Raw genomic sequence first — 26,750 nt, forward strand, 5'->3', positions numbered from 1 at the left:
GTGTTAAGGATTGTCCTACAATACAGAATCCTTCACATCTACCTCTCAGTTCTGAGCCTTAACTTTGCCTGTTGTTCTCAAACAAAGAAAATTAGAAACAGTTCCTGAACAGTTGCCATTTGGATCAGCTACTTTAATGTACTCCACAAATTCTTTTGAGGATACCTAGAAGATGCAAGGTACTGTGCTCTACAGAAGAGAGGCACAGAATGAAGAAAGCAAGCACCGTGTGTCCTCTGAGAGTTCATATCAGTGGGAGGGCAGGAGGTGGAAAGGAAGGGACTTTCAGCTGGCTTTAGGCCCTGAGGGGGATCACATACAAGGTGAGAACGTGGAGCATGCTTGAAAATGAAGAAGTTGATTGCTTTGGCTGAAGATTAATCTGCATGGCAAAATAACAGGAGCAGAGACAGCAGAAGAGCTGGGAACAGCAGTGAGACAGAAAGGGAAGCCTTGCTATACAGATTATGCGATTGTGAATACTACGCTGGATATTGCCTCTGGAGCAGCAGAGGGCCAGGAGAGAATTTGGAGGGAGACTGACTGATACGAGTACATCGCTCTCTTTCCTACTTACTGCTGGGGAGGTCTTCAGTTTAAAAACTCAAATTATTCAGGAGAACTTTAATGGTGTCACCAACGCCATCCAACAGGAAAAAAAATGGTGGTTTTAAAATGAACAAAATCACAACAGAGAGGGCAGAAATTATACTGAGAAGCTCTATGCTCCACTTCAAGAAGCTATCTGTGTAGTCATGGTTAGTCTTAGCACAATCACAGAACAGAAGAGGTGTGTCTTGGTGCGACCCCACCCACCCCACCACCAGCCGTCCTCTAGCCCCTGCCTCTCCATGCATCCATCTGCCACCCCCATGTCACCTGGAAGAATGGAACCAGCTCTCCACCTCAACCAGCCATTAGTTGGCTTAACTAGTGCTTTAAAGGAGTAAAGGGCAGGATATTATATAAACTTCATGTTAGAATAAGTGAGTTTGATTCATGTGGGGCGGATTTAAATTTTCTTATCGTTCCCCCTCCCACCACCCCATGCAAACTCCACCATTGTTTATCCACCAAAGCTCTTTTAATTCCATGGTTGGACTTCAAATCACATATAGCCAAGAGAGAGGAAAACCTTGAACTAAATTAATATTAAGATGTAAATGACCAATAGTGTAACACAGTGTATCTGTCAGGTTCCCAGCAGGAAATAGATGGCATGCTGCAATTAGGATCATTCCAGAATTTAGTGCAGAGACTATTTACAGAGTTGTGTGGAAGGCACAGTGTTAGTACAGAACCCTGACCTAATAAAGCACAGCTGTTAGCCATCTTGGGCCCAAGGGGAGGGGAGGGAGCAGTTACCAGAACCCAAAATAGAGTAATGAAGACAGGACTGTCACGAGAGGAGCTTGGACCCTTAGGCAAAGGACACAACTGGCCCAAGGTGACTCTGCAGAGAGAAAATCAGGGGATTAAATACTGAGATCTCACTTTTAACTCTCCCTTCAGTTCCTCTCCAGGGAGAGAACTCAGAGCTGGAGGGTGAGGGAATCCTTTGGTGAAGTTCCTGTAAGTCAGCGTCCCTGTGCAGAGCCAGGTAGAACTGAGTAGAGAGTGGATTTCAATGGGTAAATGGCATCTGGAGCACTGAGAGGGAGGGATGAAGAGAAAGGGAAGGCAGCGTGCTGCTGGTGGGGGTGGGAGAAACTGAAGGAGGGACCAAAACTTACTGTTCCAGAATTGGCCTTGTTCTTGAACACACACACATGCACGTGTGTGTACATGCACGCACACCCCACACATCTTTCAAAACTTTCAAAAAACACAGTGTTGGGACTCCGCTGTTTCTTCTAAAATTGAAAAGAGACATTTTAGGTACTCCACTCCTCATTCCACAAGAAAGCCACCCTTTTTCCTGTGATGAAAACAAGCTCATTGAAATCCAGATCCTCGTAAGATCTTAAAGCATGGCCACAATTCATTGACAGGTGCACAGATACTCTGTCTTATGAGCTGGTTGGAAGCTCACATGAAGGACAGCAGGTAGGGTAGAGCATTTCTCCCCTCCTCCTATAGGTCTGCCTTTCAGGGCATACAGGGTCAGCTTCAGATGGAAACCGAGGGGTTCCTGGAGTCTCTCCAACCTTCCTCCTCTCTCTTCTACCCCTCTGTCCTTCCCCCAGCCAGGGCTCCACTTCTCTAGATGGATGCTTTGGAGATGTCTCGTTCCTGGTTCTATCCCGGAAGTGTGTTTTGAAATGTCTGTTCTATACCTTTTTAATTATCCCCAAGAGTAAATAAGATCCTTATGTCTGAAGCATCTACAAGAGGAAACTTTCTCTTGCAAACAGTGATAACTTGGGGGCCTTATTATGCTAAAAGAACCTCTTTCCATCTGCACACATCTCACGCCACCACCTGGACTCCTGCCTCCGCCTCTTTCCCAGAAGCATCAAAAAGGTCATGAGGAGTCTAAAGTCTCGTTTTGCCATACTAACTTTAGGGAATTCTTTTTCCTGATTGGATGATGGGTTTCTTCATTAGTCTGAGTGGTTTCATAAAATATGTTCACTTTTCTTGTTTATAACTAAATTGTCTTAATACTTCTAAACTTCTATTTGGTTATCTATAGCTGCATAAAACTATGCCAAAATGTGGTAGCTTGAAACAGCAGTGTATTCATTTTCCCACATGTATGGGTTGTCTGGGTTCTTCCTGCTTCAGATTTCTCATGTGGTCCTCTGAAGGCTCCGCTGGGCTAGCCAGCCAAGACGGTGATCTCACATGGCAAAATGGCAAGGCACGGGTGCTGGCTGTTGGCTGGGTGATGAGCTGGAGTCCTAATTGGAACACCTGCCTCTGGCCTCGCGCTGTGGCTCCCATTTCTAACAGCACGGCAGCTCGGTTCCGAGAGGGAGTGTCTCAGGGAGAGCCTTCCAGGAGCCCCAGGCAGAGGCTGCAGAACTCTTAGGACCTCGTGTGAGAAGTGTCAGCATGGCACTTCCCACTCCAACCTGCCCCTAAGACCACCCAGACTCAGGGGGAAGGAATTAGCCTCCACCACCTGGTGGAGGTGAGAAGCAGCACACTCCCACCAAGGAATTGACAGGAGACACGTTTGGAGACCAGTGCAAAATTTCATCTCTTCTTTTGTGTTTTGCTAATGAAATTGTAATCATGCATTTATGCTATCATTATTCAACAATCTGCTTAATGTAGCAGAAAGAGCACTGGATTCAGAATGAGAAGGCCAAGCCCACAGTCCCAACCAGGGACCCAGCCCAGCCAAAGTGGCAGCTGGGCTCTGAGGGCCCTGTGCCTCCACGTCTGGCACCGGGACACTGGGCATTTCCATGCCTTATAATCTGACACTGGACAGGTGCAGAGTTAAGAACTAATCTAATCTGCAGGTGTTCATCTCCATTTTAACATGTCCCATACCCTGACAGACCAGGGGAGGGGAACGAAGCTGGCAAATTTACCTCAAGAATTCTGGGAGAATGGAATAGAGCCAAAAAGATGGCCCCATGTCAGCCACAGGAGTAGAATGTAAGTAGGTCTCTTTGATGGCAGAGTAGTTCCCCTCTCCTTTCCAAAGGGCATTGTCTGGAGCATACGAACAGATCAACTTCCAATAATCCCCGCGCAGTCAGGTCCAACCTCTGTGATCTTGGATCAGTCACTTTGTAAATCTCTCATCTGTGAGATTACATGGGGAGAATAGGTGTTTCAGAGGCTAGAGGGTCAAGATAAATAAGGTACATGAAAACATAAACAATAAAGCCCTAGTTTCAGGTAAAATATTTTCCAGAGACTTGCGTTAATGAGGGCAAACTTTCTCTGTAAAGGGCCACATCATTAATATCTTCAGCTTACTGGACTGCATGGTCTCTGTCATAGGTGCTCAACTCCACTGTTGTAGTGAGAGTGAAATTGGCCTTTGACAAAAAATGGTAACAAATGTGTGTGGCCAGATTTGGCCCTCATGCCATATAGTTTGCCAAGCTATGGTCTAATTCATGATTTCACCCTGGAAAAGAATGGGGAGAAAAATCAGGACTAGTAAATTTTTAATATGTTTTATTTATACTTAACATGATTCAGACACTGGGCATGGTATATTACAAATGTATAAAGAAGTGGAAAAACCATTTGATACTAACAGTTGACACCAAGACTTCTTCCTAGAAAGAGAATAGTAAGGAAAATTATTCTCACAAAAAGAAGTGAGATTGTGGGACCTTGGCGTGAGGAGATCTGATGACTGAGAGAGAAGGAGTAGTATTCCATTTATTCCAGACAGGAATTGAAACAACAATGGAAGCCTGCATGATTCTCAATGTGGCCCGACCCTGTGAACCTCCAAATCCTCACTAGGGTCATTTAACTCATGTTTTAGAGTGAATGTTGTTTTGTGTGTTTGTTTCATAGAAATCAGTGAAGAGATTTGGGCCTCACATCTGATTGATTTGGAGCAGACCCTCGGTGTATCATACCAGGATCTTGGAGTATAGAGGCAAAGAAAATCACATAAGTGTAAGTTCTAGAAACACCTAGAAATCACAGGGAGGCCTTTGGGCTGTCACAAGCCATGGAGATGGGGGTACAAAAGCATTTAGCCAGATGTCCAGAGGGCAGGGGCCCCAGATGGAGTCTCTGGCAGAGACATGGAACATATCATGATGTAAATAACAATGATTATAGCAGTCTTATAAAACATGCCAAATACTTTCTATTAAAATGGTAATTAAAGTTTTTTTAAAGGTCACTACCCCCACCCCATTGATGATAATTTTACATGATATTTAATGGAGATTTATCCAAACTTTACCATTCTGGGACACAACTGTTTCCTTAAGTGATCAGTTCTTTTTTGTAATATGGTTTCTGATACATCAGTTCCCTGCAATCACATTTCCAAATGGGCCAGTGCCAATTTTGTTTTAAAAAAAGTTAGAAATTAGCAATTAGTACTAAGCAGTTGAAGAAAGAGTGTTCATCATAATAAAAGACTCCAGATAACCCTTGTGTAGAATAGTGACATGTAAATGTGTGTGTTCACTTCTCTGAGGATAAATGGTATTAAGAGTGCTATAGCTAGCTATGTGTTCACATTTTCTGGCATATACTTGGCACATATATTTAATCCTTGGCTATAGGATTGGAAGAAGCCACTATTAATGATGGCTGAAGAAAATGTCTTTATTTTATAGAGAAGACACTGTGGTAGAGAAGAAAGACATCTCATGAGGAAATGAGGGATCTGAATTTGAGTTTGAATTCTGCTACTTCTTACCTCTGTGTCCAAAGTTCTTACTAGATTTCAAAGAGCTTCAATGTCATCATCTACAACAACATCTGGTAATCGTACCTATCATTTGTACATTATCTGGTTGTTGTGAGAATTAAATTAGAAAAGGTAGGCAGAAAACATTTATAAACTGATACAGAAATATAAGTTCCTTTAAACTGATGATTGAGATGATACTGTAACTGTTAGATATTTTATATATATTTTCAGATTTTACTTAGTAGGATTCAAGCATGAATCTACTTAGAATGTGTGTATTATCAGTATTTCACTAGTGTACATTAAGCGTGATATTGTCTTTGCCCCAGTCTGTGATTTGGTACAGAATGGAATGAAACTAAATAGCAAGTTGTGTGTTGTGTGGTTGATACTGTTACTTGCCTGCCTAAGAACCATCCACCCCCTTTCCCTTCCCTGTTAACAAAGCCCAAGTTTTATCTGTATAGAGATCCATGTCTTTAGCCCCCATTTCAAGGAAAAATACTGAGTTTTCAAAGCCAGTCACAGTAATCTCATTCCCTTCACCAGTGATTGATTAAGGGATGGACATGTAGCTCAATTAGGACTGTTGAATGCATGATAACAAACACTTTCTCAACACTTACTATATGCCAGGCACTTTTCCAGGTACTTTATATATATTAATGCTAGCCTTAACAACCCTGTAAAGTAGGCTGTATGACTGCCTGAGTTTTGCAACTGAGGAAATTGAGAACCAGAGAAACTAAAACTACTTGCCTAAGGAAGTATGTAAATAGAACTAAAATACGAACCCAGACAGTGTAGCTCATTGTCCATGCTCATTGCCACTATTTGGTACTAAGGTAGAAGTCTCCTAAAGGCTTTTGGGAAAGGTCTCCTCACTAATAAAAAAGAGTCAAATAAGATACAGCCTGTTTCCTTCTTCTGGACTTCTGATAATTGCTTGTGATGTCTGGAATAATGGCAGCCATCTTGGGACAATGAGGGGAGCTAAGCTGATATGCTGAGTATAGATGAGTGAAAAAATGGAAAAATCCTGGGTCTTTGATGTCATGTTGAAACACTGACTTTACAGACTCTGAAACTTGCCTACTTCAGCACTTCTTATTAGATGAAATAATGTATTTTCATCTTTGTTTAAACAAGTTTGAATTGGAGTTATTTATTACTTGCAACTAAACATATCCTAGCTGAATTAATACAGACATGTTATTAGGTATGGTATATCCAACCAAATGATTGGCTTCCTTCTGGAGTAGCAATTTACTATCACTAAAATATATCAAGGATACTGAAAGGGGAAGACAACTTTGGGAAAGCAGGATAAACAAAATGATTCAAGATACCTTCCAATTCTAGGTTGCTGATTTTAGTGAAATTCTGGCTTTCCCTATCAGTAGAATCATTAAGATGGAAAGGGTTAAAATACAATTGAACAGCTTTCTGGAGAAAAATGTAAATACTTGAAAGAGAAAGAAAGAAATAGGATATCAGCAATAATCTAGCAGATCCTATGATTTAGTCAAGGAACTGAAACCAAAAATAACTTGGAAATTCAGAATTATCCAAACTTGATCTAGGGACTTGCTTTCTCAGTTTCCTCCTTTAAAATAAAGCAAACAAAATTCACAGTCCCTACGTCAGCTACCTTCATACCTTCCTTTTACCCTTATCTATGACTTCTAGGAGATCACAAGACCTCCTTACTAATTTCTATAAAAATTGTTATTGTGTAGTTTCTATTCCCCAAATGAACTGTGACCCCTCAAGCAAAGGTCACTAAAAACTTAACTTGCAAATCCTACGGCGTGTTTTCAGTCCTTAACCCATCCGGTCTCTTCATGGCATTTGGACTCAGTTTTCACCTCTTGCTCCATCTTTCATCATCTCTCCCTGAATAATCTCATCATCCCCACTTACACAGTCCTGTTTCATGAGCCCAAAGCTTGCTCCTAAACTCCAGACTCCTAGTTAACAACCGTCTTCTAGACACCTTCTTTATACCCTGGGAAAAAGAGAAGTCCTCTTGGCTCCTCCGACTTGCTGTTCCTCTATATTGCTTATGTCTCTTGTCAATTCAAACCCCAAACCATGTCCTTCATTTGTTTTTGATCCATTTCCATGATCCACCTCCAGGTCTTCATCTCTCATCTGGGCCCCCAAATGGCACAGCATCAAATTCCATGCTGGTCACCAACATGATCAGTCTGAAGCACAGCTCTGATGGTTCTGTTTCACTTTTCCACTTGGGATGATTCCTTATTGGTTTCAATGGTTATTGCCTTCAGAATAACACCATTTTTCTTAAGGTATTTCTCTAACTGGCCCCATCCCACCTGCCAGCCTCAGCTCCAGCTATTATTTCCATGCACCCTATGGTTTACCCATGTGAAATTGCCTGCTTTTCCATCTCTGTGCTGTGCACTCATGCTATTTCTTTGAGTGAATTTTTCCCATCTACCATTTTTTTGACCTGGCAAACTTATCATATCTCAAAGCACATCTCAGATTGTGCCTTTTCCCTTTATGTTGCCCATCACCATCCAGACTTTTAGCTCCCCATGTTTCTATAAACATACCTTCATCCAAGCATGCATGGGAAAAGCAAGAACTGCCTGGATAATGCAATCTCTCTCACACACACACACACACACACATACACACACACACACCATAGAAGTGCTCAAGGCCTGAGGACCTAACTGCAGCTGAATGAAAGTGTCCCTTTCTGGACATGTTTTGATTTGAGACCTGGCACTGGAACTCTCTGCACCCTATCAGAAGGGTGGAGGGAAATGATTATCCTATAAAGGAGCAAATTAAACCCAGGCTCAGACTGCTATAAAAGACAGAATCATTATACAAAACTCCAGAATTATTGATTTTTGTCAAAATTGAACACAAATATCAAATTAATTTTAAGTAGAAAAGAGAAATAAACATAATTAAAATATTGATCTGGATGTAAAACTAGAGAAGACAAAATAGAAAATGAAGGTATTCACATTAAATATTATAATTAAGCAGTTTTTGAAGTTCTGGCCAATGCAGTAAGGTAAGAAAAATAAATGAAACACAAATGAGAAAATGATTATCATGATCTTTGGTTGATATTATATTATTTAGGTGAAAAAAGAATCATTTGAAACTAATAAAGTTTATTTAGCTTATTATATGTGAAATGAATGTGCATATTGCATATACAAACTTTAGGAGTTTTTTCTCAGCATCAGCAATAACTGAGTAGAAAATATTGACAAAATGAACTGTAGTAATTACAATACTTTGGGGTAGAGGTAAAAAAAGAGATAGTTCCTAACAAAAGGGTATTTCTCCTAAAAGCAAAAGCAATACTAGGCATATAAAAGTAAGAGTCACCAAAAAATCACTAATTAGAGTAATCAAAAAATATATATAATACCTAAGAAAAAAAATCTGCCCAAAAAAGAAACTTTTTGCAGAAGACAGCAAATTTTTACTAAAAAGCAAATTGACTGTATGTAATGAGTGGAGAAACAGCCACAGGAAGACTAAACATTACAGAAATGTCAATCCCCCATCAGATAATCCTTAAACTTAATGAAATTCACTCAATCGCAATATATTTTTTTCTTGAAACTTAATGATATAATCAAAATAAAACAATAAAGAAACAAAACTTTTTGAGAAATAGAGTAATGAGAGGAGATACCGAAATGTGTTACAAATCTATAAAAATTAAAATACAGCAATGATAGCATTTTCTAACCCTGGTTATTTTCCTTGCCTTCTTTGCCTACCATAATCCTGACCTACTCAAAGGTCAAGATTTTCTACGAGACTTTCTTGGACCACCCCATGTAGAAGTCACTTCTTTTTGGTCATTGAGCCCATACTCTTGGTCATGTAACAAAATGTGTACATGCCTTTTCTCCCACAAAGACTAAGTTTTGTATTTATCATCTTGTTTTAAAAGTTTTTTTCAATATCATCAGTGGTGGAGAACAATGTGAGATTTAATAACATAATGATGCCAAAGCTTCAAAGTTAAATCTGGGGACCACCAGTGACAGCAGCACATGGGAGCTTAGAAATGCAGAATTACAGACCCCGTCCCAAATATATCATTCAGAAGCTGCATTTATATATGATCCTCAGGTGATATGTGTGTACATTAACTTTTAAGAAGCACTGCCCTAAAGAATTTCATGAAATGAAAATATGTCATAACTCTCCTGAAGCAATCAGACTTAGTTGGATATCTTCTTGTGCTATACACTAATAGAATTACTCAAATCTTATGTTTCCTTGATAGACAGAATATGTGGGTTCAGGGCATGAGATAAATCTGATGATAAAGGCAGACTGAGGGGGCATGTGTATGTGGGGATGCAACAGTTTGTAATTTGAAGATTATGTAATATCTGGTTACTTTTCCTACAAGGATTTCTAATTTCTCTTTCTGACTCTGCTCTCCTTATTAAGACATTGTTCTTTACCTGCCTAATCTACATTTTAACCTAACATACCCTAATCTCTCATCCAGCTCATTATCTTCTTAACCAAAACAATTCTCTCTCATCAGGTCCCTTGTTCCTATAACTTAAGCCAAGTCTCAGATCATCCACCAGAATGTATTTCCATGGCAGCACAGAGTGTGACTGTCTGGCTCACTTGCTGTCCCTCCAGAGAACAAAGTAGCATCAAGCACATAGTAGACATTCAACAACTGAACGGTTAAGAAACGAATCTAAGCAAAACAATTTGAACAACCTTTATTATTGCAGGTCCTTCCATCTGGTGTAATATCTGAATTGATTTATAGTCCGTCACCACATCTTGGAAATAGTGCTCATTTTACACTATAAGTTCCTTAAAGTCTATTTTCATCATATCACCACCATCACCATCACCTCATGCCTGGACTATCATAGTAAAATCAGAGATCTCTCTCTGTCTCCTCTGATGCTCTAGTCTATCTCCAAGTAGCTTGTTATAGTATACTGTTAACCAAAGATTTAAATCTAAACACTTTTCCCCAGCACTGCCAACCCAAGCTTCCTATCTGGTCTTATTTCACAACTTCTCAAAGGGAGCCCTTCCTTTGAAACCAAGATGACTGAATCATGCTTCCTTACTATGCATTCCTTGCTAAGATCTATTTCCCCAAAAGGAAATATCTTTCCCTGTCATATCAACCTATTAGAACCTACCCTTTCGTCAAGACTAGGCTCAATGCATTTTCTCAGTGAAGTATGGTACCTGACCACTCTGATCTGACAAGATTCACTTATTCATTTCCAAGGCTCTCTAGTGATCTCTCCTCTGAAGTCTTACTACAGTTATTATCTACAATGCCTATCACTTACAATGTATGTTCCTTTGAACATACATCCTTCTGCCATGTGTTATACATATGGGTAAATGAAGAGGTCAGTCTAGGGTAGCCTGAGATTAAAGCCTCTTTCTACCATGTAGTAATGGTGTAGCATTAGGCAATGATCTTTCCCTCTCTGGGTTCCAGGGTCTTTATCTGTAAAAGATACCTTACAAGATTGAGGTAATTAAAATAAATCACATATCTCAAAAACCTCTTAGCAGGGTGTGGGGAACATAAAGAGTACTCAACAATATTGGTATCTCTTCCCCAGGGCCCCTTCCTTACAGTTGGCACTACTTTACATTCTTAGGTATTTCAGTACATCAAAGTATTTATTTATTCAATTGATAAAGGTCAGTGTTAGGTATCAATACAAACTTTTCACTAAAAGATTTTAAGAGAAAAATGTCTTACTCCTTTTAGACTAAGTAGACAGTCTTCTCTAAAAAGAAATATATTGGGAGAGTATATGAAAGAGAGAGAGAGAGAGAGACAAAAAGATAATGAGATTAGAGTCCTATCTTAGATCACTCACTCTGTCTTTGATTTCATAAGGGAATCTGGTTTTGCCATCAAAACTATCCTAAGAAATGGAATATGGTGTTAAGAAACCTCACTGCAGAGCCTTGGACAAGTAGCTTTACCTCTCTAAGCCTGTCCCCCCATGTAAGAGTGAGATTAGGCCAGAGGAGCCCCAGTGTCCCTTGGAAAGCTATGAAGGTATAGTGGCTTTGCTGTAGAGTACAAGGTTGCATTACCTCCTTTATCACTCATCTGTGCAACAGCCCTAAGAAATATCATTCATGTAAGCAGCAAATCATTACAAGATTTATGTCAAATTATAGAAAAACAGTTCTACCAATTGTAAAATATTAGGTTGTCATTAAATTATTATTAAAGCCAAAAATTTTCATACTTGTTCTGAAAAAGTATCATGCCTTGTTTGTTTTGATTGAAGTATCATTGATATACAATCTTATATTGGTTTCAAGTGCACAACACAGTGGCTCAATAGTTACCCATATTATTAAATCCTCACGCCCACTAGTGCAGTTACAATCTCTTAATATGGAAAGACGTTACAGAATCACCGGCTATATTCTCCATGCTGTACTACTATCCCTGCAGCCAACTTAAATTATGATTGAAATTTTTGTGCCCCTTTATTCCCCTCACGCTCCACATCCAGCCACCCCATCCCCTCCCCCATGGTAACTACCAGTCATTTCTCAGTGTCTATGAGTCTAATGCTGTTTTGTTCATTCTGTCTTGCTTTATTTTTAGTTTCCACAAATAAGTGAAATCATATGGTATTTGTCTTTCTCTGCCCAGCTTATTTCACTGAGCATAATACCCTCTAGCTCCATCCATGTTGCTGCAAATGTGACACCTTGCATTTTAATAAATGATAATAATGCTCACTCTTACTTTACTTTGGAAAAAGGAAGATTATTATGCACAGGTTGGGCAATTTAACCCAAATTCATTAATTTTTATTAATTGGCCAAAATAAAGACAGCCCATGGGTCTCCTAATTTCTACTTCATAATTTTACTGAACACTACACATGCCCTTCAAGTCTGAATTAGAATTACATTTTAATATGGCAACTGTCAAGTATGGCAAAGTTTGAGTAGGATGCTATCCTTGTTTATTCAGTAATACAAAAAACATTTGCTTTTGGGTCTCATGCATGCCCTGACTTGACAGGTGATGTTGTGTTTAAAACTCATATACTCACACATTTCCAGCAAACCAACATCCATGCTCTAGGTGACACAAGATATGAGGGCCTGTCTACACTTGCCTTTGACATAGATTTGTTGGTATGTGGGGGAGGAGAGTCACAAATTGATATTTACTTCCCACCAACCTGATTTCAGCGTTCTCTTGAAGAGTCTGTGGAAAGGCAGCTCAAAGCCCCCCTGTGGCTGCGGTTATGGTGACTCAGTCAGTGGCCCATGAGGTGAGCGCCACAGACAGTTCCCAGCCTCCTCACTAGGGGAACTGCTGAGCACGGAGCCTGGCATGTGTGGGCCTTCAGAGAGTCAGGAGCACTGGACTTAGAAGCTGGGTATCCCATTCACCCCCAAACCTTAGTCATGGTCTTTTCAGCAGCGGCTGGATCTTGTTTTCCCATCTCATCTATCTCCATAGAAGAAGAGTTCGGGTATGACTTCCTCCAGGAGCTCGTGGGAAATACGCTCTGCTTACTAAGGACTTCCTGGGCCAGGATTCCCCTGCAGCAGACCCCACAGTGGCCCCCTTATTATTGTACAAGGTGACAGTGTCCAGGTGACACAGGAACACAGTGGAGTTGGGGGGGCTGCCTGTGTCCTGGTGCTGTGGGGCCATGTAAGATGCCCTGATGAGGAACATGTGGTCTGCCCTGGGAGAGCTGTACCCCTGAAACTGAGGCTGTCAGCAGGCTGCTTGTTGTGGGTTAGACAGGGCTCAGGTGTCGGTGGTTGAGCAGTGAGCGAGCCTGTGACAACAGCAAACCTCCGAATAGCACAGGAGGCCACTCACTGTTAAGCAATCACACTGCCAGGACATCCACTGCATTTTCCAAGGCAAAAATGGCCCCAAACTGCTATCAGAAGCATCTTCGAGGATCCCTCATCTCTGCAGAGGTATGAAGTTTCCTTTTATAGGGAGGCTGTCCCATTGAAAAGTCAGGCCTGGCTCCACCTATGTGGGTTCCGCAGCAAGGAATTTGAGGAGACTTTCCTCCCTTGTCTGCAGAGCACAGGGGCTCCGGGCAGTGTGAAGGTTCTCTGTCAAGTTCATTCGGGAATCAAGGACCACCCCATAGGAACCCTTCTGGGAAAGGTGGGAAAGCTTTGATTTGTCCTTACTAACCTTATTTGTACAATTCTCCCAGCAGCAGAGACATGAAACTCTCACCGAGATAGGGGACCCAGCAAATCCATCTGACTTGAACCATATGCCCTCAGCCCCAGGGACAGAACTGTTTGGTTTGAGTCTAGAAGCACCCCCAACACTCATGAGACCCTCACCTGTAAGTGTAAGTGTATCTCAGAACCAACCAGTGTATGTTTTCAATAGATAAAAATAACTGTCTCTGTCCCTAGAGATTCCTGGATCCGAATGCAGGAAGGAGAGGTGCCATCTTCCTTTGATTTCCCTCTGCAGTCAAAGATCAGATCATCATTTTGCCTGGGAGAACAATGACTTGGCAGACTTCTCTCTCCTTTCCTACCCTGTCCGGGCACAGGGGCCAGTGATGAAAAGGTATTGGGCAACTTCAGTGCCATCACAGACGCTGGCCACCACTGGCCAGCCTTCCCTCTCCCTCACCACCCCTCCTGCTGCCTGAGTTAATGTGCAGGATCCGCAGGACACAAAGCTGTGTGTGACCCTTCCTTGGGCCAGACACCGTCATCTGGCCACACACGCTGACAGGCGGGGAAATCTGGCTGGGCCCAGCATATGGGTCTGTCTCAGCATATGGGTCAATCACTTGAAGTGACTGACAGAGCTCTGAAACTTCACAGTTTCTGTGATGCTCCCACCCCAATACCGCACACACTGTCACATGCTGATGCAAAGACCTTGGTGAGCAGTCTTAGCTTGGTTACAATTCATGGCTTTCATAAGAGGAACATTTTCAAATTGGATTTAAACTCCACAGTTCCCAGGAGAGCAGAGCTGGATGGATCACTTTATCCTGGAAGGAACTGAGGCAGAAAATTTAGTGATCTCCACCCCTCTGCCCCCCAAAAGGAATCATAGGCCCCTTTTGAGGAGCCTTTGGCCCTGACTTTCAACCCAGTGGTTTTCCAGCTTTCCAGTGGATGCCCCTTGTTCAGTTCTACTTCATCTTCAAAATTGGGCCCCTCAGAACCTTTCCTGGAACTGGACTTCTGAGCATAAATGGTTTAATGCACACTTTTGGGAAGGGAGAGTCACAAAGCTTCTTAGTGGTCTTGATCAAGTTTGCCAATATTTACAGCATAAGATAATCTGCATAAACTTCATAAATGATGTAAATTCCTACAAAGTAAGTTAACCATGAGCTTCACGGTCCTTTGAAAATATCCATGTTATGCAATCACCCTGGCAAAGTTAACAACACCGTCAAGTACCCAAGGTAACCACTGATTGCAGTCACCACTATTGACCATTTTAAGTGTGACTATTTTAAAAATACTGTATGCCTCATTAAGCTGTGCTCTGAAAATGAGAAATTTGCTTTAACTGCATTGTTTTGAATTGCTGAGAGAAGAATCTATCAACCACAAGGTGCCCTGCTGCTGAACTCAGCCAAAAAGCTGTTAATAACTCCAGCAGATGTTCCAGCTTTTGGGGCCAATAGACTCCCTCTCTCCCTGCCCGCCCCTTTCCAGAGTCCTGTGCCAAAATGACTAAACTCCAGTTATTGTGATTGCTGCCTCAGCCGCCGCTGCTGGGACCAGGGCTCCTGGTGCTGCTGAGGAATGATTCTTTAAACAACCAGTGGCGACAGTACCTCAGCCCTTTAAGGTCAGAACATTATTGCTTTTACCATCGAAAGTTTAAATCTTCAGGGGAGAAATGAAGGTAAGGACACAGAATCAGTATTTCGTTTGGTTATCTTCATTTCCAGTCATTTTGTTTTGCTTGTTATGGCTTCTCCCAACACTGAAAGTCCACTTCTCAGACCAGTCAGAGTGTCGGCCCTGCAAGGTCAAAGGCCATTCATACACGAGTGCCCCTGTGGGTCAAGGAGAGAGGATGTTGCGCTCACAGCTTTACCAAGGGGGTCTCTGTGTGATCTGCAGTTCTGTGCAGTTGCCTGCCTGACAACAAAAGGCTCAGAATGCCCTGACCTTAGCAGTTCTGCAATATTAGAAGTGTGTATTGTAAATATAGCTGCATCCCTGTGAGACAGGTAGAATATGAGGGCATATGGGGCCACTGCTCTCCTGGATGGGGGTGTGTCAACATCTCTGGATTGGGATGAGCCTGACATCTTAACCTGAAATCAGCTCTGTGTTCCCCACGCTTTCCAGATGAAAAGAAATTAGGAAAAAAGTGGAGAGTGGGGAAATCTACCCCCTTTCCCTACACTCCCGCCCTTGCCTCCTACACACTTATTTTGAGGAAAGTGCTTTAAGGTACCCCAGTAACAGCAGGGTGACCAAGAAAACACAGGTGCACCACATTTATGGAATATCCCATTGGCTAGAAACACATCTGAACTGCACATCTATACATATTATCATGCAGAGAATTGCCATTTCAAAGGGGAAAGAATTGAAAGGCAGAATTAAGTTCATAAATATTTTGTTTCCTTATTTGATGCAACACAAAAAGGCAGACTATCCAAGACTCTGTGTCAGCTTCAACATTTGCCAGCCACAGTAATTCAAGCCCAAAATCTCTGCTTTATGCCACACAGGCTATAAAACATAAGTCCCTTTTCCCCATGCCACTGCCACCATACCATTCATACACAGCACTGCATATTTCCCGTTCTTAGGAAAAGCTCGGGAAAGGGATGCAAGTCTTCTTTTTTTTAACTGGTTAAAGTAATAGATTCCATTCTGACTTGGTCCACATCCTTTTCAGTACCCTTGCAGAGCGCTCATTAAGGCTGATGGAATTTACACGTATGCATTGAAGGGAAGATATGTTGCCCACACCTGCGTATTCTTCACCCTCCTATCAGGGCAAGCACAGCGCTGTACACTTGGGGGAGTTCGATCGCATCTGTTATCTCTAATTCTGAAACATAAGTAACTCAGATTAAAAATTATCCCATTTGTTCTGAAATATGGTGCTCCCACTAGCAAATGGGATGGGCATTTCTACTTAGGTTACTATGATTCTAAGAAGCCAATACCAAATGATAACTCTTAAGTAAACTAAACAACCACATTGTAATAATACAATAGGCTAAAAAAACACAAAATCTCCCTACTGAATCAGTAGAGAATATATTCTCTCATTATTAAAAAATTCCATATTAAATTACCCATATGCATCTCCAGAGAAGTGAAAACACCAGATGAGGAGAAGAGAATTGAAAATACTCATTGTTAAGTTGAAATTCTAGACCTGCCAGCAGTGAATACTGGCCATGGGCATTAATAAACTATGTGGAGGTGTCTGAGGCTCATGTAAATCCAGACCATATACTTCATTAGTTCTTGAACTTTACCTGGAATCTTCTACTGCAAGAGATGATTTCCAAGCTATTTTGTTCTTGATTATTTCCAGTCCAAGTAAAATGGACAATAAAGAAAAGATGCTTCTGTACTATTTCCATGATGGATGTTCACAACCAAAATAACTTCACCAGCTCATGTATTTCACAGTTTTAAGTTAAAACAGACCTAGTATAATATGCTTGTACATCTGGCTCAGGTGCTTCATTTGCCATATGCTTGTGAAATAATCCAAGGAGATGTTACAATTGTACATTCCCCTTGGGACCTGAATAAAATGTGCCCACAAAGAGTTACCTAATTATTCATTCCTGCCAACAACATCCTTGCCTAATAAAAAGGGGTGCGTAAAATGAGACAATAGTGCTTTCAGTCTTGAGAGATGTCCAGTGCCACTTACTGTTTCAGAAACCTAAAGACTTTTGCATTCTTTTAAGTAAGAAAAAGATCCTCGGCCTTTAGAGCAAATAGAATACTCAGCAGGTGGTATAGCTGGCATTCTTGCAGGGGCAAATTCTGCAGCGCTGATCAAGGCCAGCACTCTCTGGAACTCTGTGAACGGAGCCACGCAGCCACAGTGGGAATTAGTGTCCCGAAAGCTGAAGTGGCTGCTCCAGGAAGCACTAGCATTTATGGAGAACTTTATAATTGGCAAATTGCTTCCATATATGTTATCACATTTAATTCTTCTAACAACCTTGTAAAGCAGATAGAAAAGGCATACCTTATTTAGCCTTGCCAGTTGAGGCCCTGATTCTTTATAGCGCTAATTAGCCAGAAGTATGAGCATCGCTTTAAAAATGTTAACTTTTTTTCATCTTGACCAAGGAGCAGCGGTTGCCAGAGTGCACAGGGCTCATTTTCAGCCCCTGACAATTTGCACTGTTATCCTCTTTCCTGCTACATGCATCCTGCTATCTCATGCCTCTCTTTCTATTTTTATGATTCTCTTTTGATTTGAAATGAATTAATTTGATTTTCCCTCAAGGGTTGAAAAAAAATAGGAGGGGAAATTAGTATAATGATTACAATACAGCTGACCATGACAATACAAATTTTAATGAGACTCTAGGCCAGATCAAAGGTCAAACAAAATCATGCTCTCGGCCTAGCTTTATCCACCGTTAAATCATTTAAAAGAATGTAGCAAAGATGGGGATATCAGCCAATAAATCTCTAACAGTGTGTTAATTGTATATTGGCTGAAAGTACAAACAATAGGAGAGTTGCATCTCCAACAGGATTAGGCTAAAAGACCTAAATAGCCAGATTAGATTAGAGGTTCTTTTTCCCAGCACGTAAACCTCAGAGTCAAACCAGGCACAGAGGGTAAGAGAGAAAATAAGAGGACTGCCTCAGGTTACCTCCCCTGTTATGGGTATCCCCCATTTATGGGCATCAACTCCTGGCCATTGGCCTCCACAGTGCTGGTGTAAGACAACATGGAAATACAATCAGCCCTTAGTTCTACTTTTCTAGTAGATCTTACTAGTTTTGGATTGTTCAGTAGATAATATTTTCTGTATATACATTCCCCATATGGAAGAGAGAGGGTTATTATGAGTAAGTTATTGAATATTAGTCTCCTGTTGAGGTAGGAGAAATTTTTTAAAAGTTCATAGAACAACAAGTATGACAAATCACACTGAAAACCAAAACTCCACAGTCTTCCCTATCTGAACACACTGAGACCAGGTGGAGACAGCTGCAGTAGTTTAACGGGGCCTGTGTGTCCTTGGCCTCCTGAGATGTGACAGATCTCAAATGATTGTCTGAAAAATCTATGGGAGTTGAGGAGTCTCTTGCCAGAAATACTGCACCCCGTCTCCTTGAAGGAGAGTGTCGAGGCAGAGTATATGCACTGACTTCACCCAATCCCTCCCCCAACACCTACTTCAGCTAATTCCTTACAGTTGAACTCCATAGTCAAGGACATTAGGCACAATCATAACCATGATCTAGGATTCTAAAAATGTATACACATATGTCCTATAATGTTTTGGAAAACACATTCTTATTATAGCATAAATTGTAGTCAAGATATAGCCCAGTCTGTCTCAGAAGTTATATGTATAGTCAAGAGGGCATTATGATTTTAATTTTGGCAAGGCATGCTTTGAGATTCTCCAGGAAAAATTTTTCCCATTCATTGCCTCTATATATATATTTGAATATATATACATTTCCTTCACTCACTAAATGTTTATTGAGTGCCAAGTAGTACTCTGCGGGCTATGGATGCAAAGTTGAGATAGCAAGGTCCTACTCACGAGGCATTTAAACAAATGGAGAAGCAGACTTGCAAACAAGCAAATACAATGAGATTTACTGAATTGGGTGATCCACAAAGTTGAGTGGCAGATTAGGATAACACATTTAAATCTGTCCTGGAAAACTTTCCAAAGGAAGAAGAAATATGAATAGGTATTTTCCAGGGAGACAAAAGATTTTAAATTGTACTCTGTGAGTCATGAGATGCTGATGATCAATTGTAAGCAAGGGAGTAACATATTAAAATTTTGTATTTGAACTCTGGGGCTCCTAGGAAAGGGGCATTTAGCAATGGGAATTCCTGGAGGCTGGGCACCTTTCAAGGATTGTATTGCAGTAGTTAAGGGAATTGATGGACCTAATCAATTAGAGTGGTGGCTCCATTAAGTATGAGAGATATATAAGGAGAAAAGTAAATAGGATATGTTGTTTGGAATGTGAGAAAGAAATCAAGGGCTCCCAGACTACTGGCTTGAGATACTAGGGGAAGAACTGGTTTAGAACTCAATAACATAAAAAATGTAGGGGAGAAGGCAGGTTTTGTGGAGTAATGGGGGATGGTCATAAAAGCAGAGATGAGCATGTTCAATTCTGACATGCTAAGTTTTCAGTATCTGTAGGACATCTAGGTGGAACTGTTTAGAAAACAGTTGGCCATATGGGATCAGAGCTCAGGATAGAGATTTAGATGTAAAACATTGGTAGGGACAAGATCACCCCAAAAGTGAACAGAGTGGAAAAAGAAAGCCCCAACACTGAAGGAGAGGGCAGAGAAATAGAAACCAATCAAGGTACCAGAATAAGCGTAGCCGTGCAGAAGTGAACCAGGAGAGTGAGAGAGAAGGATCATGGAAGGCAAAGCCGGACCCCCAAGAATGGAAGAATAGTCATCAGGACAAATCATGTAAGATGGGAACCAAAAATGCTTATTCCACTGGATGAGGGCAGTCTCAGTGCAGTGATTTGCAGAGAGTAAGGCTAGAATGACTTAAAGAATGAGAGGGTGATGTGGAACCATAGAGGACGAATCTAGGTTCCCCTTCATAAAAGGAGGGCCATGAAAGAAAGAAACAGGAAGGTGCCAAAACAACTGACCATCACGTGCGTTTTGTTTGTTTGCTTGTTTGTTTTTTAAATGAAAGGCTTAAAAAATGAGCTTTTTAAACATATTTTTGCTAAAGGGACCAACCAATGGAGCACTGAAGGTAAGAAAAGGGCATTCTTGATAAAGCAAATTTCCTAAGGAGGCAAGATTGAATAACACCCATAGCACCAGTGGATGGCATTGCCTTTGACTGGAAAACCATCTTTTGCTAGAGAAGAGGACAAAGAAAGAATGGCTGTAGATGTAGATGGGCTTATGGGCAAAAGGCAGGAAAATGAAGCCACTCCTGATAGCTGCTAGTCTCTAACTCAGAAACAAGGTCATCCCAAAGAGAGAAGATTGAAAGCTTTGAATAGTGGCAAAGGTTTGGATAGCAGCTGGGGGAAATAGGAGAAGCATGCGTAATAGGACTGAAGGCACAACTAGATTAGTTTCACTCCAGATTTATGGTCTCCCCATTCTATATGGTTGTGATTTTTCTTTTTCTTCCAGCAGAGCAGTGCTCAAGGAATGTTTACAGCTAAGGAGGCTCCATGGAGGATTGGTTGAAGGACATGCAGTCTATCCATCTCTCCAGATAGTTCAGATCATATTTCAAGATCAAGGTAAAACATCCAATCAAAATACTTGAATCATACTGTTTTGGCCCCTTTTGCTTTAAGTCACTTTCACAGAATTGTATTTTGGCATTGGGCCTCAGCTTGTACTGAGGGACCCAACCAGAAATAGCCATACACCTGCCAGCATTGTTAATACTGTGGAGGGTGTTAAGAAAGGCACTAGTCTTTGAACCATTTATGTTCCACTCATGAGTGTGCAAAGAACCGTTTCCCTTAGACCCAAAGGCCAGGAAGCAATTGCTTTTTCATTAGTAACAATAACATGTTTACCTGGAGTAAAGCTATGGATGGTCGAGTATGCCCTGGAAACCAGAATGCTTGGATGCAGATCCAGCATCCATCCCATACTAGCTGGTTGACCTTGAGCCTTTTAACTTCTCGTGCTTCATTTCCTCATCTGTAAAATAACCTAAATAATCATACCTATTTTGTAAGGCTGAAGTGTGCATTCAGTGAGACAGCCAATGTAAAGGGGTTTAGCACTATTGTCTGGCAAATCCTAACTTCTCAGGGGATATTAACCATTATTGCTGTTACTATGTTATCTTAAACACCTGCTCTTTCTTGGTGTCAGTTTTGTGTTTTGCCTTCATCTTCACTGTATCATGCATTTACATGTATCAGTTTACTTCCGATCTCCACTAAATCATACTTTTTCCTTTTGTTCTCTACCCACACATCACTTATTTGCTGTCTGATATCCTCCTAGCATGGTTTGGAATGATGCAAAATACAAGAAAGTAAACTAAAGAAGGTCTTACAGCAATCAATAACTATAAAGACTGTTCTGTCTATTTCTGTTTCAGCTTTAAGTCTCAAAGATGGTGAAAAAGACAGAACTTTCTTATCCCACAGTAGTTTGTAGAAATGCAGGTTGCCAGGAAGTCCATTTCCCCTGATAATTTACTTTTCTTATAATCATTCTTGATTGGCCCCTGTAGAGACTTAGCCTTAACTCAATATTTGCTCAAATACTTCTCATTTTTAATAAAATGTGTAATTTTAAGTACAGAGAGGAACAGATTATTGTAGTTTGAGAAACAGCTACAGTTCTGTGGCAGGATGAGGGCTGGAACTGGTAGGCAAAGGACTTGGGTTTGGCACCCAGCTCTGCCACATACTAGCTCTTTGTCACTGGAACACGCTGGCCTCAGTTCTTTTATTGGCTAAGTAGGGCCAACAATTTCACAGAGAGGTTGTCAGAAATAAAGACGGTGCTCAGCAAAAATTAGTTAAATCTGCATTTAGTGCAAGAGGGATCATTTAAGTTGTCCCTCAAACTTGTACTTCAAAAACTGGAACAAATAATTCAATCTCTCTTACGTATGTTGAAAGGCAACCTGAACACACTTACATTCTCCAACTGAACTATTTGAAACACATATCCTAGCCATTTAGGAATATTTCGTCAAAAGCCAGCACATAAAGCTTTAATTCCCTTCTAAGAACATCTGAGAAATTTTATCTTGGTAACAGAATTATCAACTAGGCCTGTAGGAGAAACATGAAAAATGCCCGAGCTCATATTCTCTGCTTTCAACTGAATAGTCAAAAGCCCTGATACACAAGTAAGTCTGCTTTATCGCCTGGTGGGTAATAGCTTCCTAGTTTTGTTTTGTTTTTCTTACTGTTTTTGTTATCGTATTTGCTTCTGCACAGACCAGTAAGTAAGTAGGTGCAGCTGAAAGGCAGGTTTTGTTTTATTTCAACTCAAGGTATGTGTATGTGTGGAATGGTTTATCCCATGTGTTGGTATCAAAAGGGTAGCAAAAGGGTTTGGGTCAATTCTCCAGGGAAATAGGAGGACTTACTTCTCTGACCTCCCTCCCCCTTTCAGACCCAGAGTTAAAACCTAGGGTGTGTGTTGGCTGGCCACTCCCACGCCCACATCCCTGAGAAATTGGAGCCGGATAGCACAAAAAGAGCCCAACTACAATGGTTGGTCTTCAAAGGGGCTCATTTATTATATTGCTCAGTGCCCCACTGACTTGCTCCAAGCTCATAACTGCCACTGATTTCAAAGAGAGCTCTGAACTTGCCCGCGCTTCACAAGGCATGGTGCAGGATGAGAAATAGGCTGAGTGGCTTAAAGCCATGTTCAGACATTTTTTAATGTTCGAAAATGTCTTTGGCACCATCACTTTCACATAGAAACCCACTTACCTCCTGCTGCAAAGTGTGAAATAAAGCCATTTTCAAGCCTGGGTAGGGGATGGTCTAGAAAGGGGACTGAATCTTAAAACTGCAATGAAGACTGAAAATAGGATTCACAGGCTGGAGCTCAGCTCTCACGAAAGCACTTCTAAGGTCAGGTCACCATGACACTCGGCTCTGCTAGATACTATTAGTGTGACCTTTAAAGGGTTAAGACAGTAAAATGTGATAATTTTGTAGCTGCAAACTGAAAGCCCCTAGCTCTAAGGCATCCCAAAAGAGGTGGTCTGTGGGACAGGATGGAAACACTGTTTCAACTGGAGCTCGGTTAGGCTCAGCTGGTACTGCCCTGGGGAAACTCAAGTTAGGAGCTGGCATTTCCTACTACATTTCTCTCCCTCAGGAGATGCTGTGAGTACCCTCTTGGTCCAGGAGGTCTGTGGGAGATAGATTAGGAACCACCAAAGACTTTCTCCTTGACTTCCTGCAGAAAGATGAGCCATCTACCCAATTCTGTTTCTATGGCTCTGTGGTCACCAAGACAAGGAGAAAGAGGCCCCTTAGGGACTCAGAAGTGACTATATATGTTCTAGGAAGCCCAATGGAGGGCCCCATGAGCACCATGCTTTTGGAAAGATGAAGAAAAAAAGCTTCCCTGTTCATGTTCACTGTCCAATAAACATTGATTAAGTCATGGGCAGTGTGTTATATTGGGCATCATCTTTAGTAGGAAACAAAGTTATTTATTTGGGAAATAAAGGGAGTTAAATAATAAGCAGATGGGGTTTCTGGAAACCCAGAGGCGCCCTCTACAAGTTTGAAACCACATAGTCTCTTCTCAGAAATTCTTCAAGAAAATATTTCTAAGCGTTTATCTACTACAAATCCTCACTATTCCTTCAACCAATGAGGAATGCTGAGCGTCTGCTAAGTGCTGATGCAATTCCACTGACTGGGATTCAGCAGTGGCCAAAGCAGACTGAAGTCTCTGCTGTTGAGGGGCTGGTGTCGAGTAGTGAAGACATATGATAACAGAATAAATAAGAAAACTCTCCAGTGTCTCTGGTGGTGATAAGTGGTATGGAGAAAATGAGCACAAGTTGGGGACCAGGGAATGACAGAGTCGGGTGGGGATGTGCCTTGAGATGGGATGGCCGTGTGAGGTGGTGTGGTCATTTGAGCACAACATTTTTAGGGAGACTTGCCTTTAAATGCCTGCCTTTCTTTCCTGTTAGCTCAAATATTAGTAGAAATAACTGAATCGCTTACTAATTTTTTTTAATTAATCTTCTCAAAATTTAAAAGGTAAAGCTAGCTTGCCAAAGATGATCAGGAAAAGCAGCCCTGCTCTCAAGTCCTGGTACCAGATTGGGCTGTGCTGTGGTACAACCATGAAGCAGACGCCATGGAGACAGTCATCGTAGCTGGCATCCTGTTCTGCACAGCGCAAGTGCTCAATAAATGCTGTCATGTAAACATGAGATCCACCATCTTAGAGCAGATCTGAAAGTAATGTTTTTAGACAAAAAGTATTTCTCCATGTTTTTGTCTCACTTCCAGGGGCCTCTGAGTAGATACAGCCATATAGACAGATGAGGCACCACATAGTTTCTAGAAATTTATCAAGCCATAATTCACATGGCATTCCTAAATTTCTTCCTCATCAATGTAAACACCTTTGACTAATATGTCTTCACTTACTGCTATCTTTAAATATTCAATGCAAAATGCCAACAAGCTGCCTCCCTTATTTCTATCACATCTCCTTATCTCTAAGAGGAGACAGCCAGTGGAACCCCTAAAACACAATGCATGTCTATGCTTTGTCCCTTCCATCCCCCTTCTCTGTATCCCTCCTTTTCTTCCTTCAGTATCTATGTTGCACCAGGCATGTTGCATTCCCCTTTGCACACTAAAAAATTAATTCTTAATAAAGGTACTATTAGAAGCACTGAAAAGAGCACTGTAGCATGGAAAGATGTGAAAGTCAGTAGTGTTATTTATTAGAGAAAATTTCTCAGTAGGAAATATGAATATTGCTGCTACTAACGGCACTAATTTCTACCTGTTTTACCACAAGTTTACACGTTCTTTTACGTGTATAATATCTCATACAGTTCTCTTGATTTTTTCTTTTCAAAGTGTGGTCCATGATCAGCAGCAGCAGCATCTCCTGGAAGCTGCTAGAAATGCAGAATCCCAGGCTCTACCCCAAACTACTGTACTTGACTTGGCATTTTAACGAGATCCTCAGGTACTTTGAACACTCATTGAAATTTGAGAAGCTCTACTCGAAATAGTCCTCTGAGAATATCAGACCTTCCCTTGCCTATTTTACAGATTTAAAAAAAATAAATAAATAAAAACTGAATTTCCAAGACGTTCAACCAGCTCTTGGATAACAAGGCTTGGAGTCAAAGACCAGTATGTTTTTCCACTACACTATGCCCACCCCCACCTTTGGATGTTCTTGGAAGAAACTGTTGCATACCTGTTTTGGGGTCTAACATCATCCAGCCCACTACTTCTAAAGGAAAATCTGCACAGTAACAATAGCCTGGTATTGTGCCCTGGTGGTAAGTAGGCAAATTTAACCTCCCACTTGATTATATATTCCTCATGTAGGCTGCTCTTGCTACCTCTTGTCTGAAAGGTCAAAGATTCATTACCTGCAAGAAGTTTCATGTGTAGAAATTTCTCTGGTTTTCTCCAATTCCTTACCAAAGAAGAACATGTTCATGAGTTAACAATTTTTGAGGTTTTGAGGGCAAATTTTCCTTCCTAGCATGCTCTTGCAACACTTAAGCAGGCTCTTAAGTGTTGCATCTGATCATCTCAGCAGGAAAGCAAAAAGCAACTAACACATAGCAAGTACACCTTTGTCCACCAAGCTCAGTGCTCTTCTGTGTATCTCATGATTCCCAGAGAGACCTATGTGGCCTGTGGGCTTTGCTGTGTTTCCTAGGTGTGAATGCTAAGACAGTGGTGGCACCCATGGCCATGCTGGGACTCGAGTCAGATTTTGTCCTACCATGCTGGCTTCCTCTTCGAAGGAAGTCTTGCCTGGATTAGCATGGAGGGTGATGCAAAAGGGAAGGGAAGGAAGTATCATTACCTTCTGACTTCTGTCACCATTGATGATCTGGCAGGTACTATCCATCATATTTCTAAAAGAGAAAAGTGGTCGCCAAACTCTTCCTGGTTGTCAGGGTGTGTAGTTAAGTAACTGGAGTGAAATCAAAACAGGGAGGAGTCAACTAGAGGGATACAAGGTAAATGCATAGAACCTCCTAAAAGGGACTAAAAAATTACTGTTGCTGGGTAATATACTCTGGAAGGTCTACATCAACACTATATAAATAAGCAAAAATCCATACATAGAATCTAAGCAAGGCCCCTAAATGGGCTGCTTTTAAGTTCTTCATGCTTAACTGAGAAGCAAAGAAATATCACCTTACCCTTTAAGAAGGAGGATGAATAGATTTCGCAAGCTGGTGGAGCGAGAAACATATCTCCCAGGCTCTCTAATCTACAACTTCTCAAAACTACAGCTTTCTCCACTCAGTCTACCCAGACACATTGGATGGAATGTCCTCCTGGTTACTCTCTGAAATCTGCAGACAGTCTGTGTGAAAGTCTACTAGTCTTAAGGAATTAAATATAATATAACTTTTCAGATTTTAATATATGCTACAACTGTTTTGCTGGCTTGGCATTTAAGGATGCAAACTTTCCAATCTCTTCTAGAAACACGACACTATAAAAGGAACTC

General features: G+C 41.2%; 1 protein-coding gene across 1 annotated transcript in view; it reads right to left on the reverse strand.

Moving 5' to 3' along the window:
* Nucleotides 1-2,598: 2,598 nt before the first annotated feature.
* The window catches only part of LOC118933767 (WAS/WASL-interacting protein family member 2-like), a 47,639-nt gene continuing 23,487 nt past the window's right edge, over nt 2,599-26,750 (reverse strand). Inside the window, exon 3 of the mRNA XM_057498615.1 lies at nt 2,599-3,702. Coding sequence (XP_057354598.1) covers nt 3,683-3,702 — 20 coding nt within the window. The 3' untranslated portion in view covers nt 2,599-3,682. The remainder of the gene's footprint in view (nt 3,703-26,750) is intronic.

Source organism: Manis pentadactyla, chromosome 3, assembly GCF_030020395.1.
Source record: "Manis pentadactyla isolate mManPen7 chromosome 3, mManPen7.hap1, whole genome shotgun sequence".
NCBI lineage: Eukaryota > Metazoa > Chordata > Mammalia > Pholidota > Manidae > Manis > Manis pentadactyla.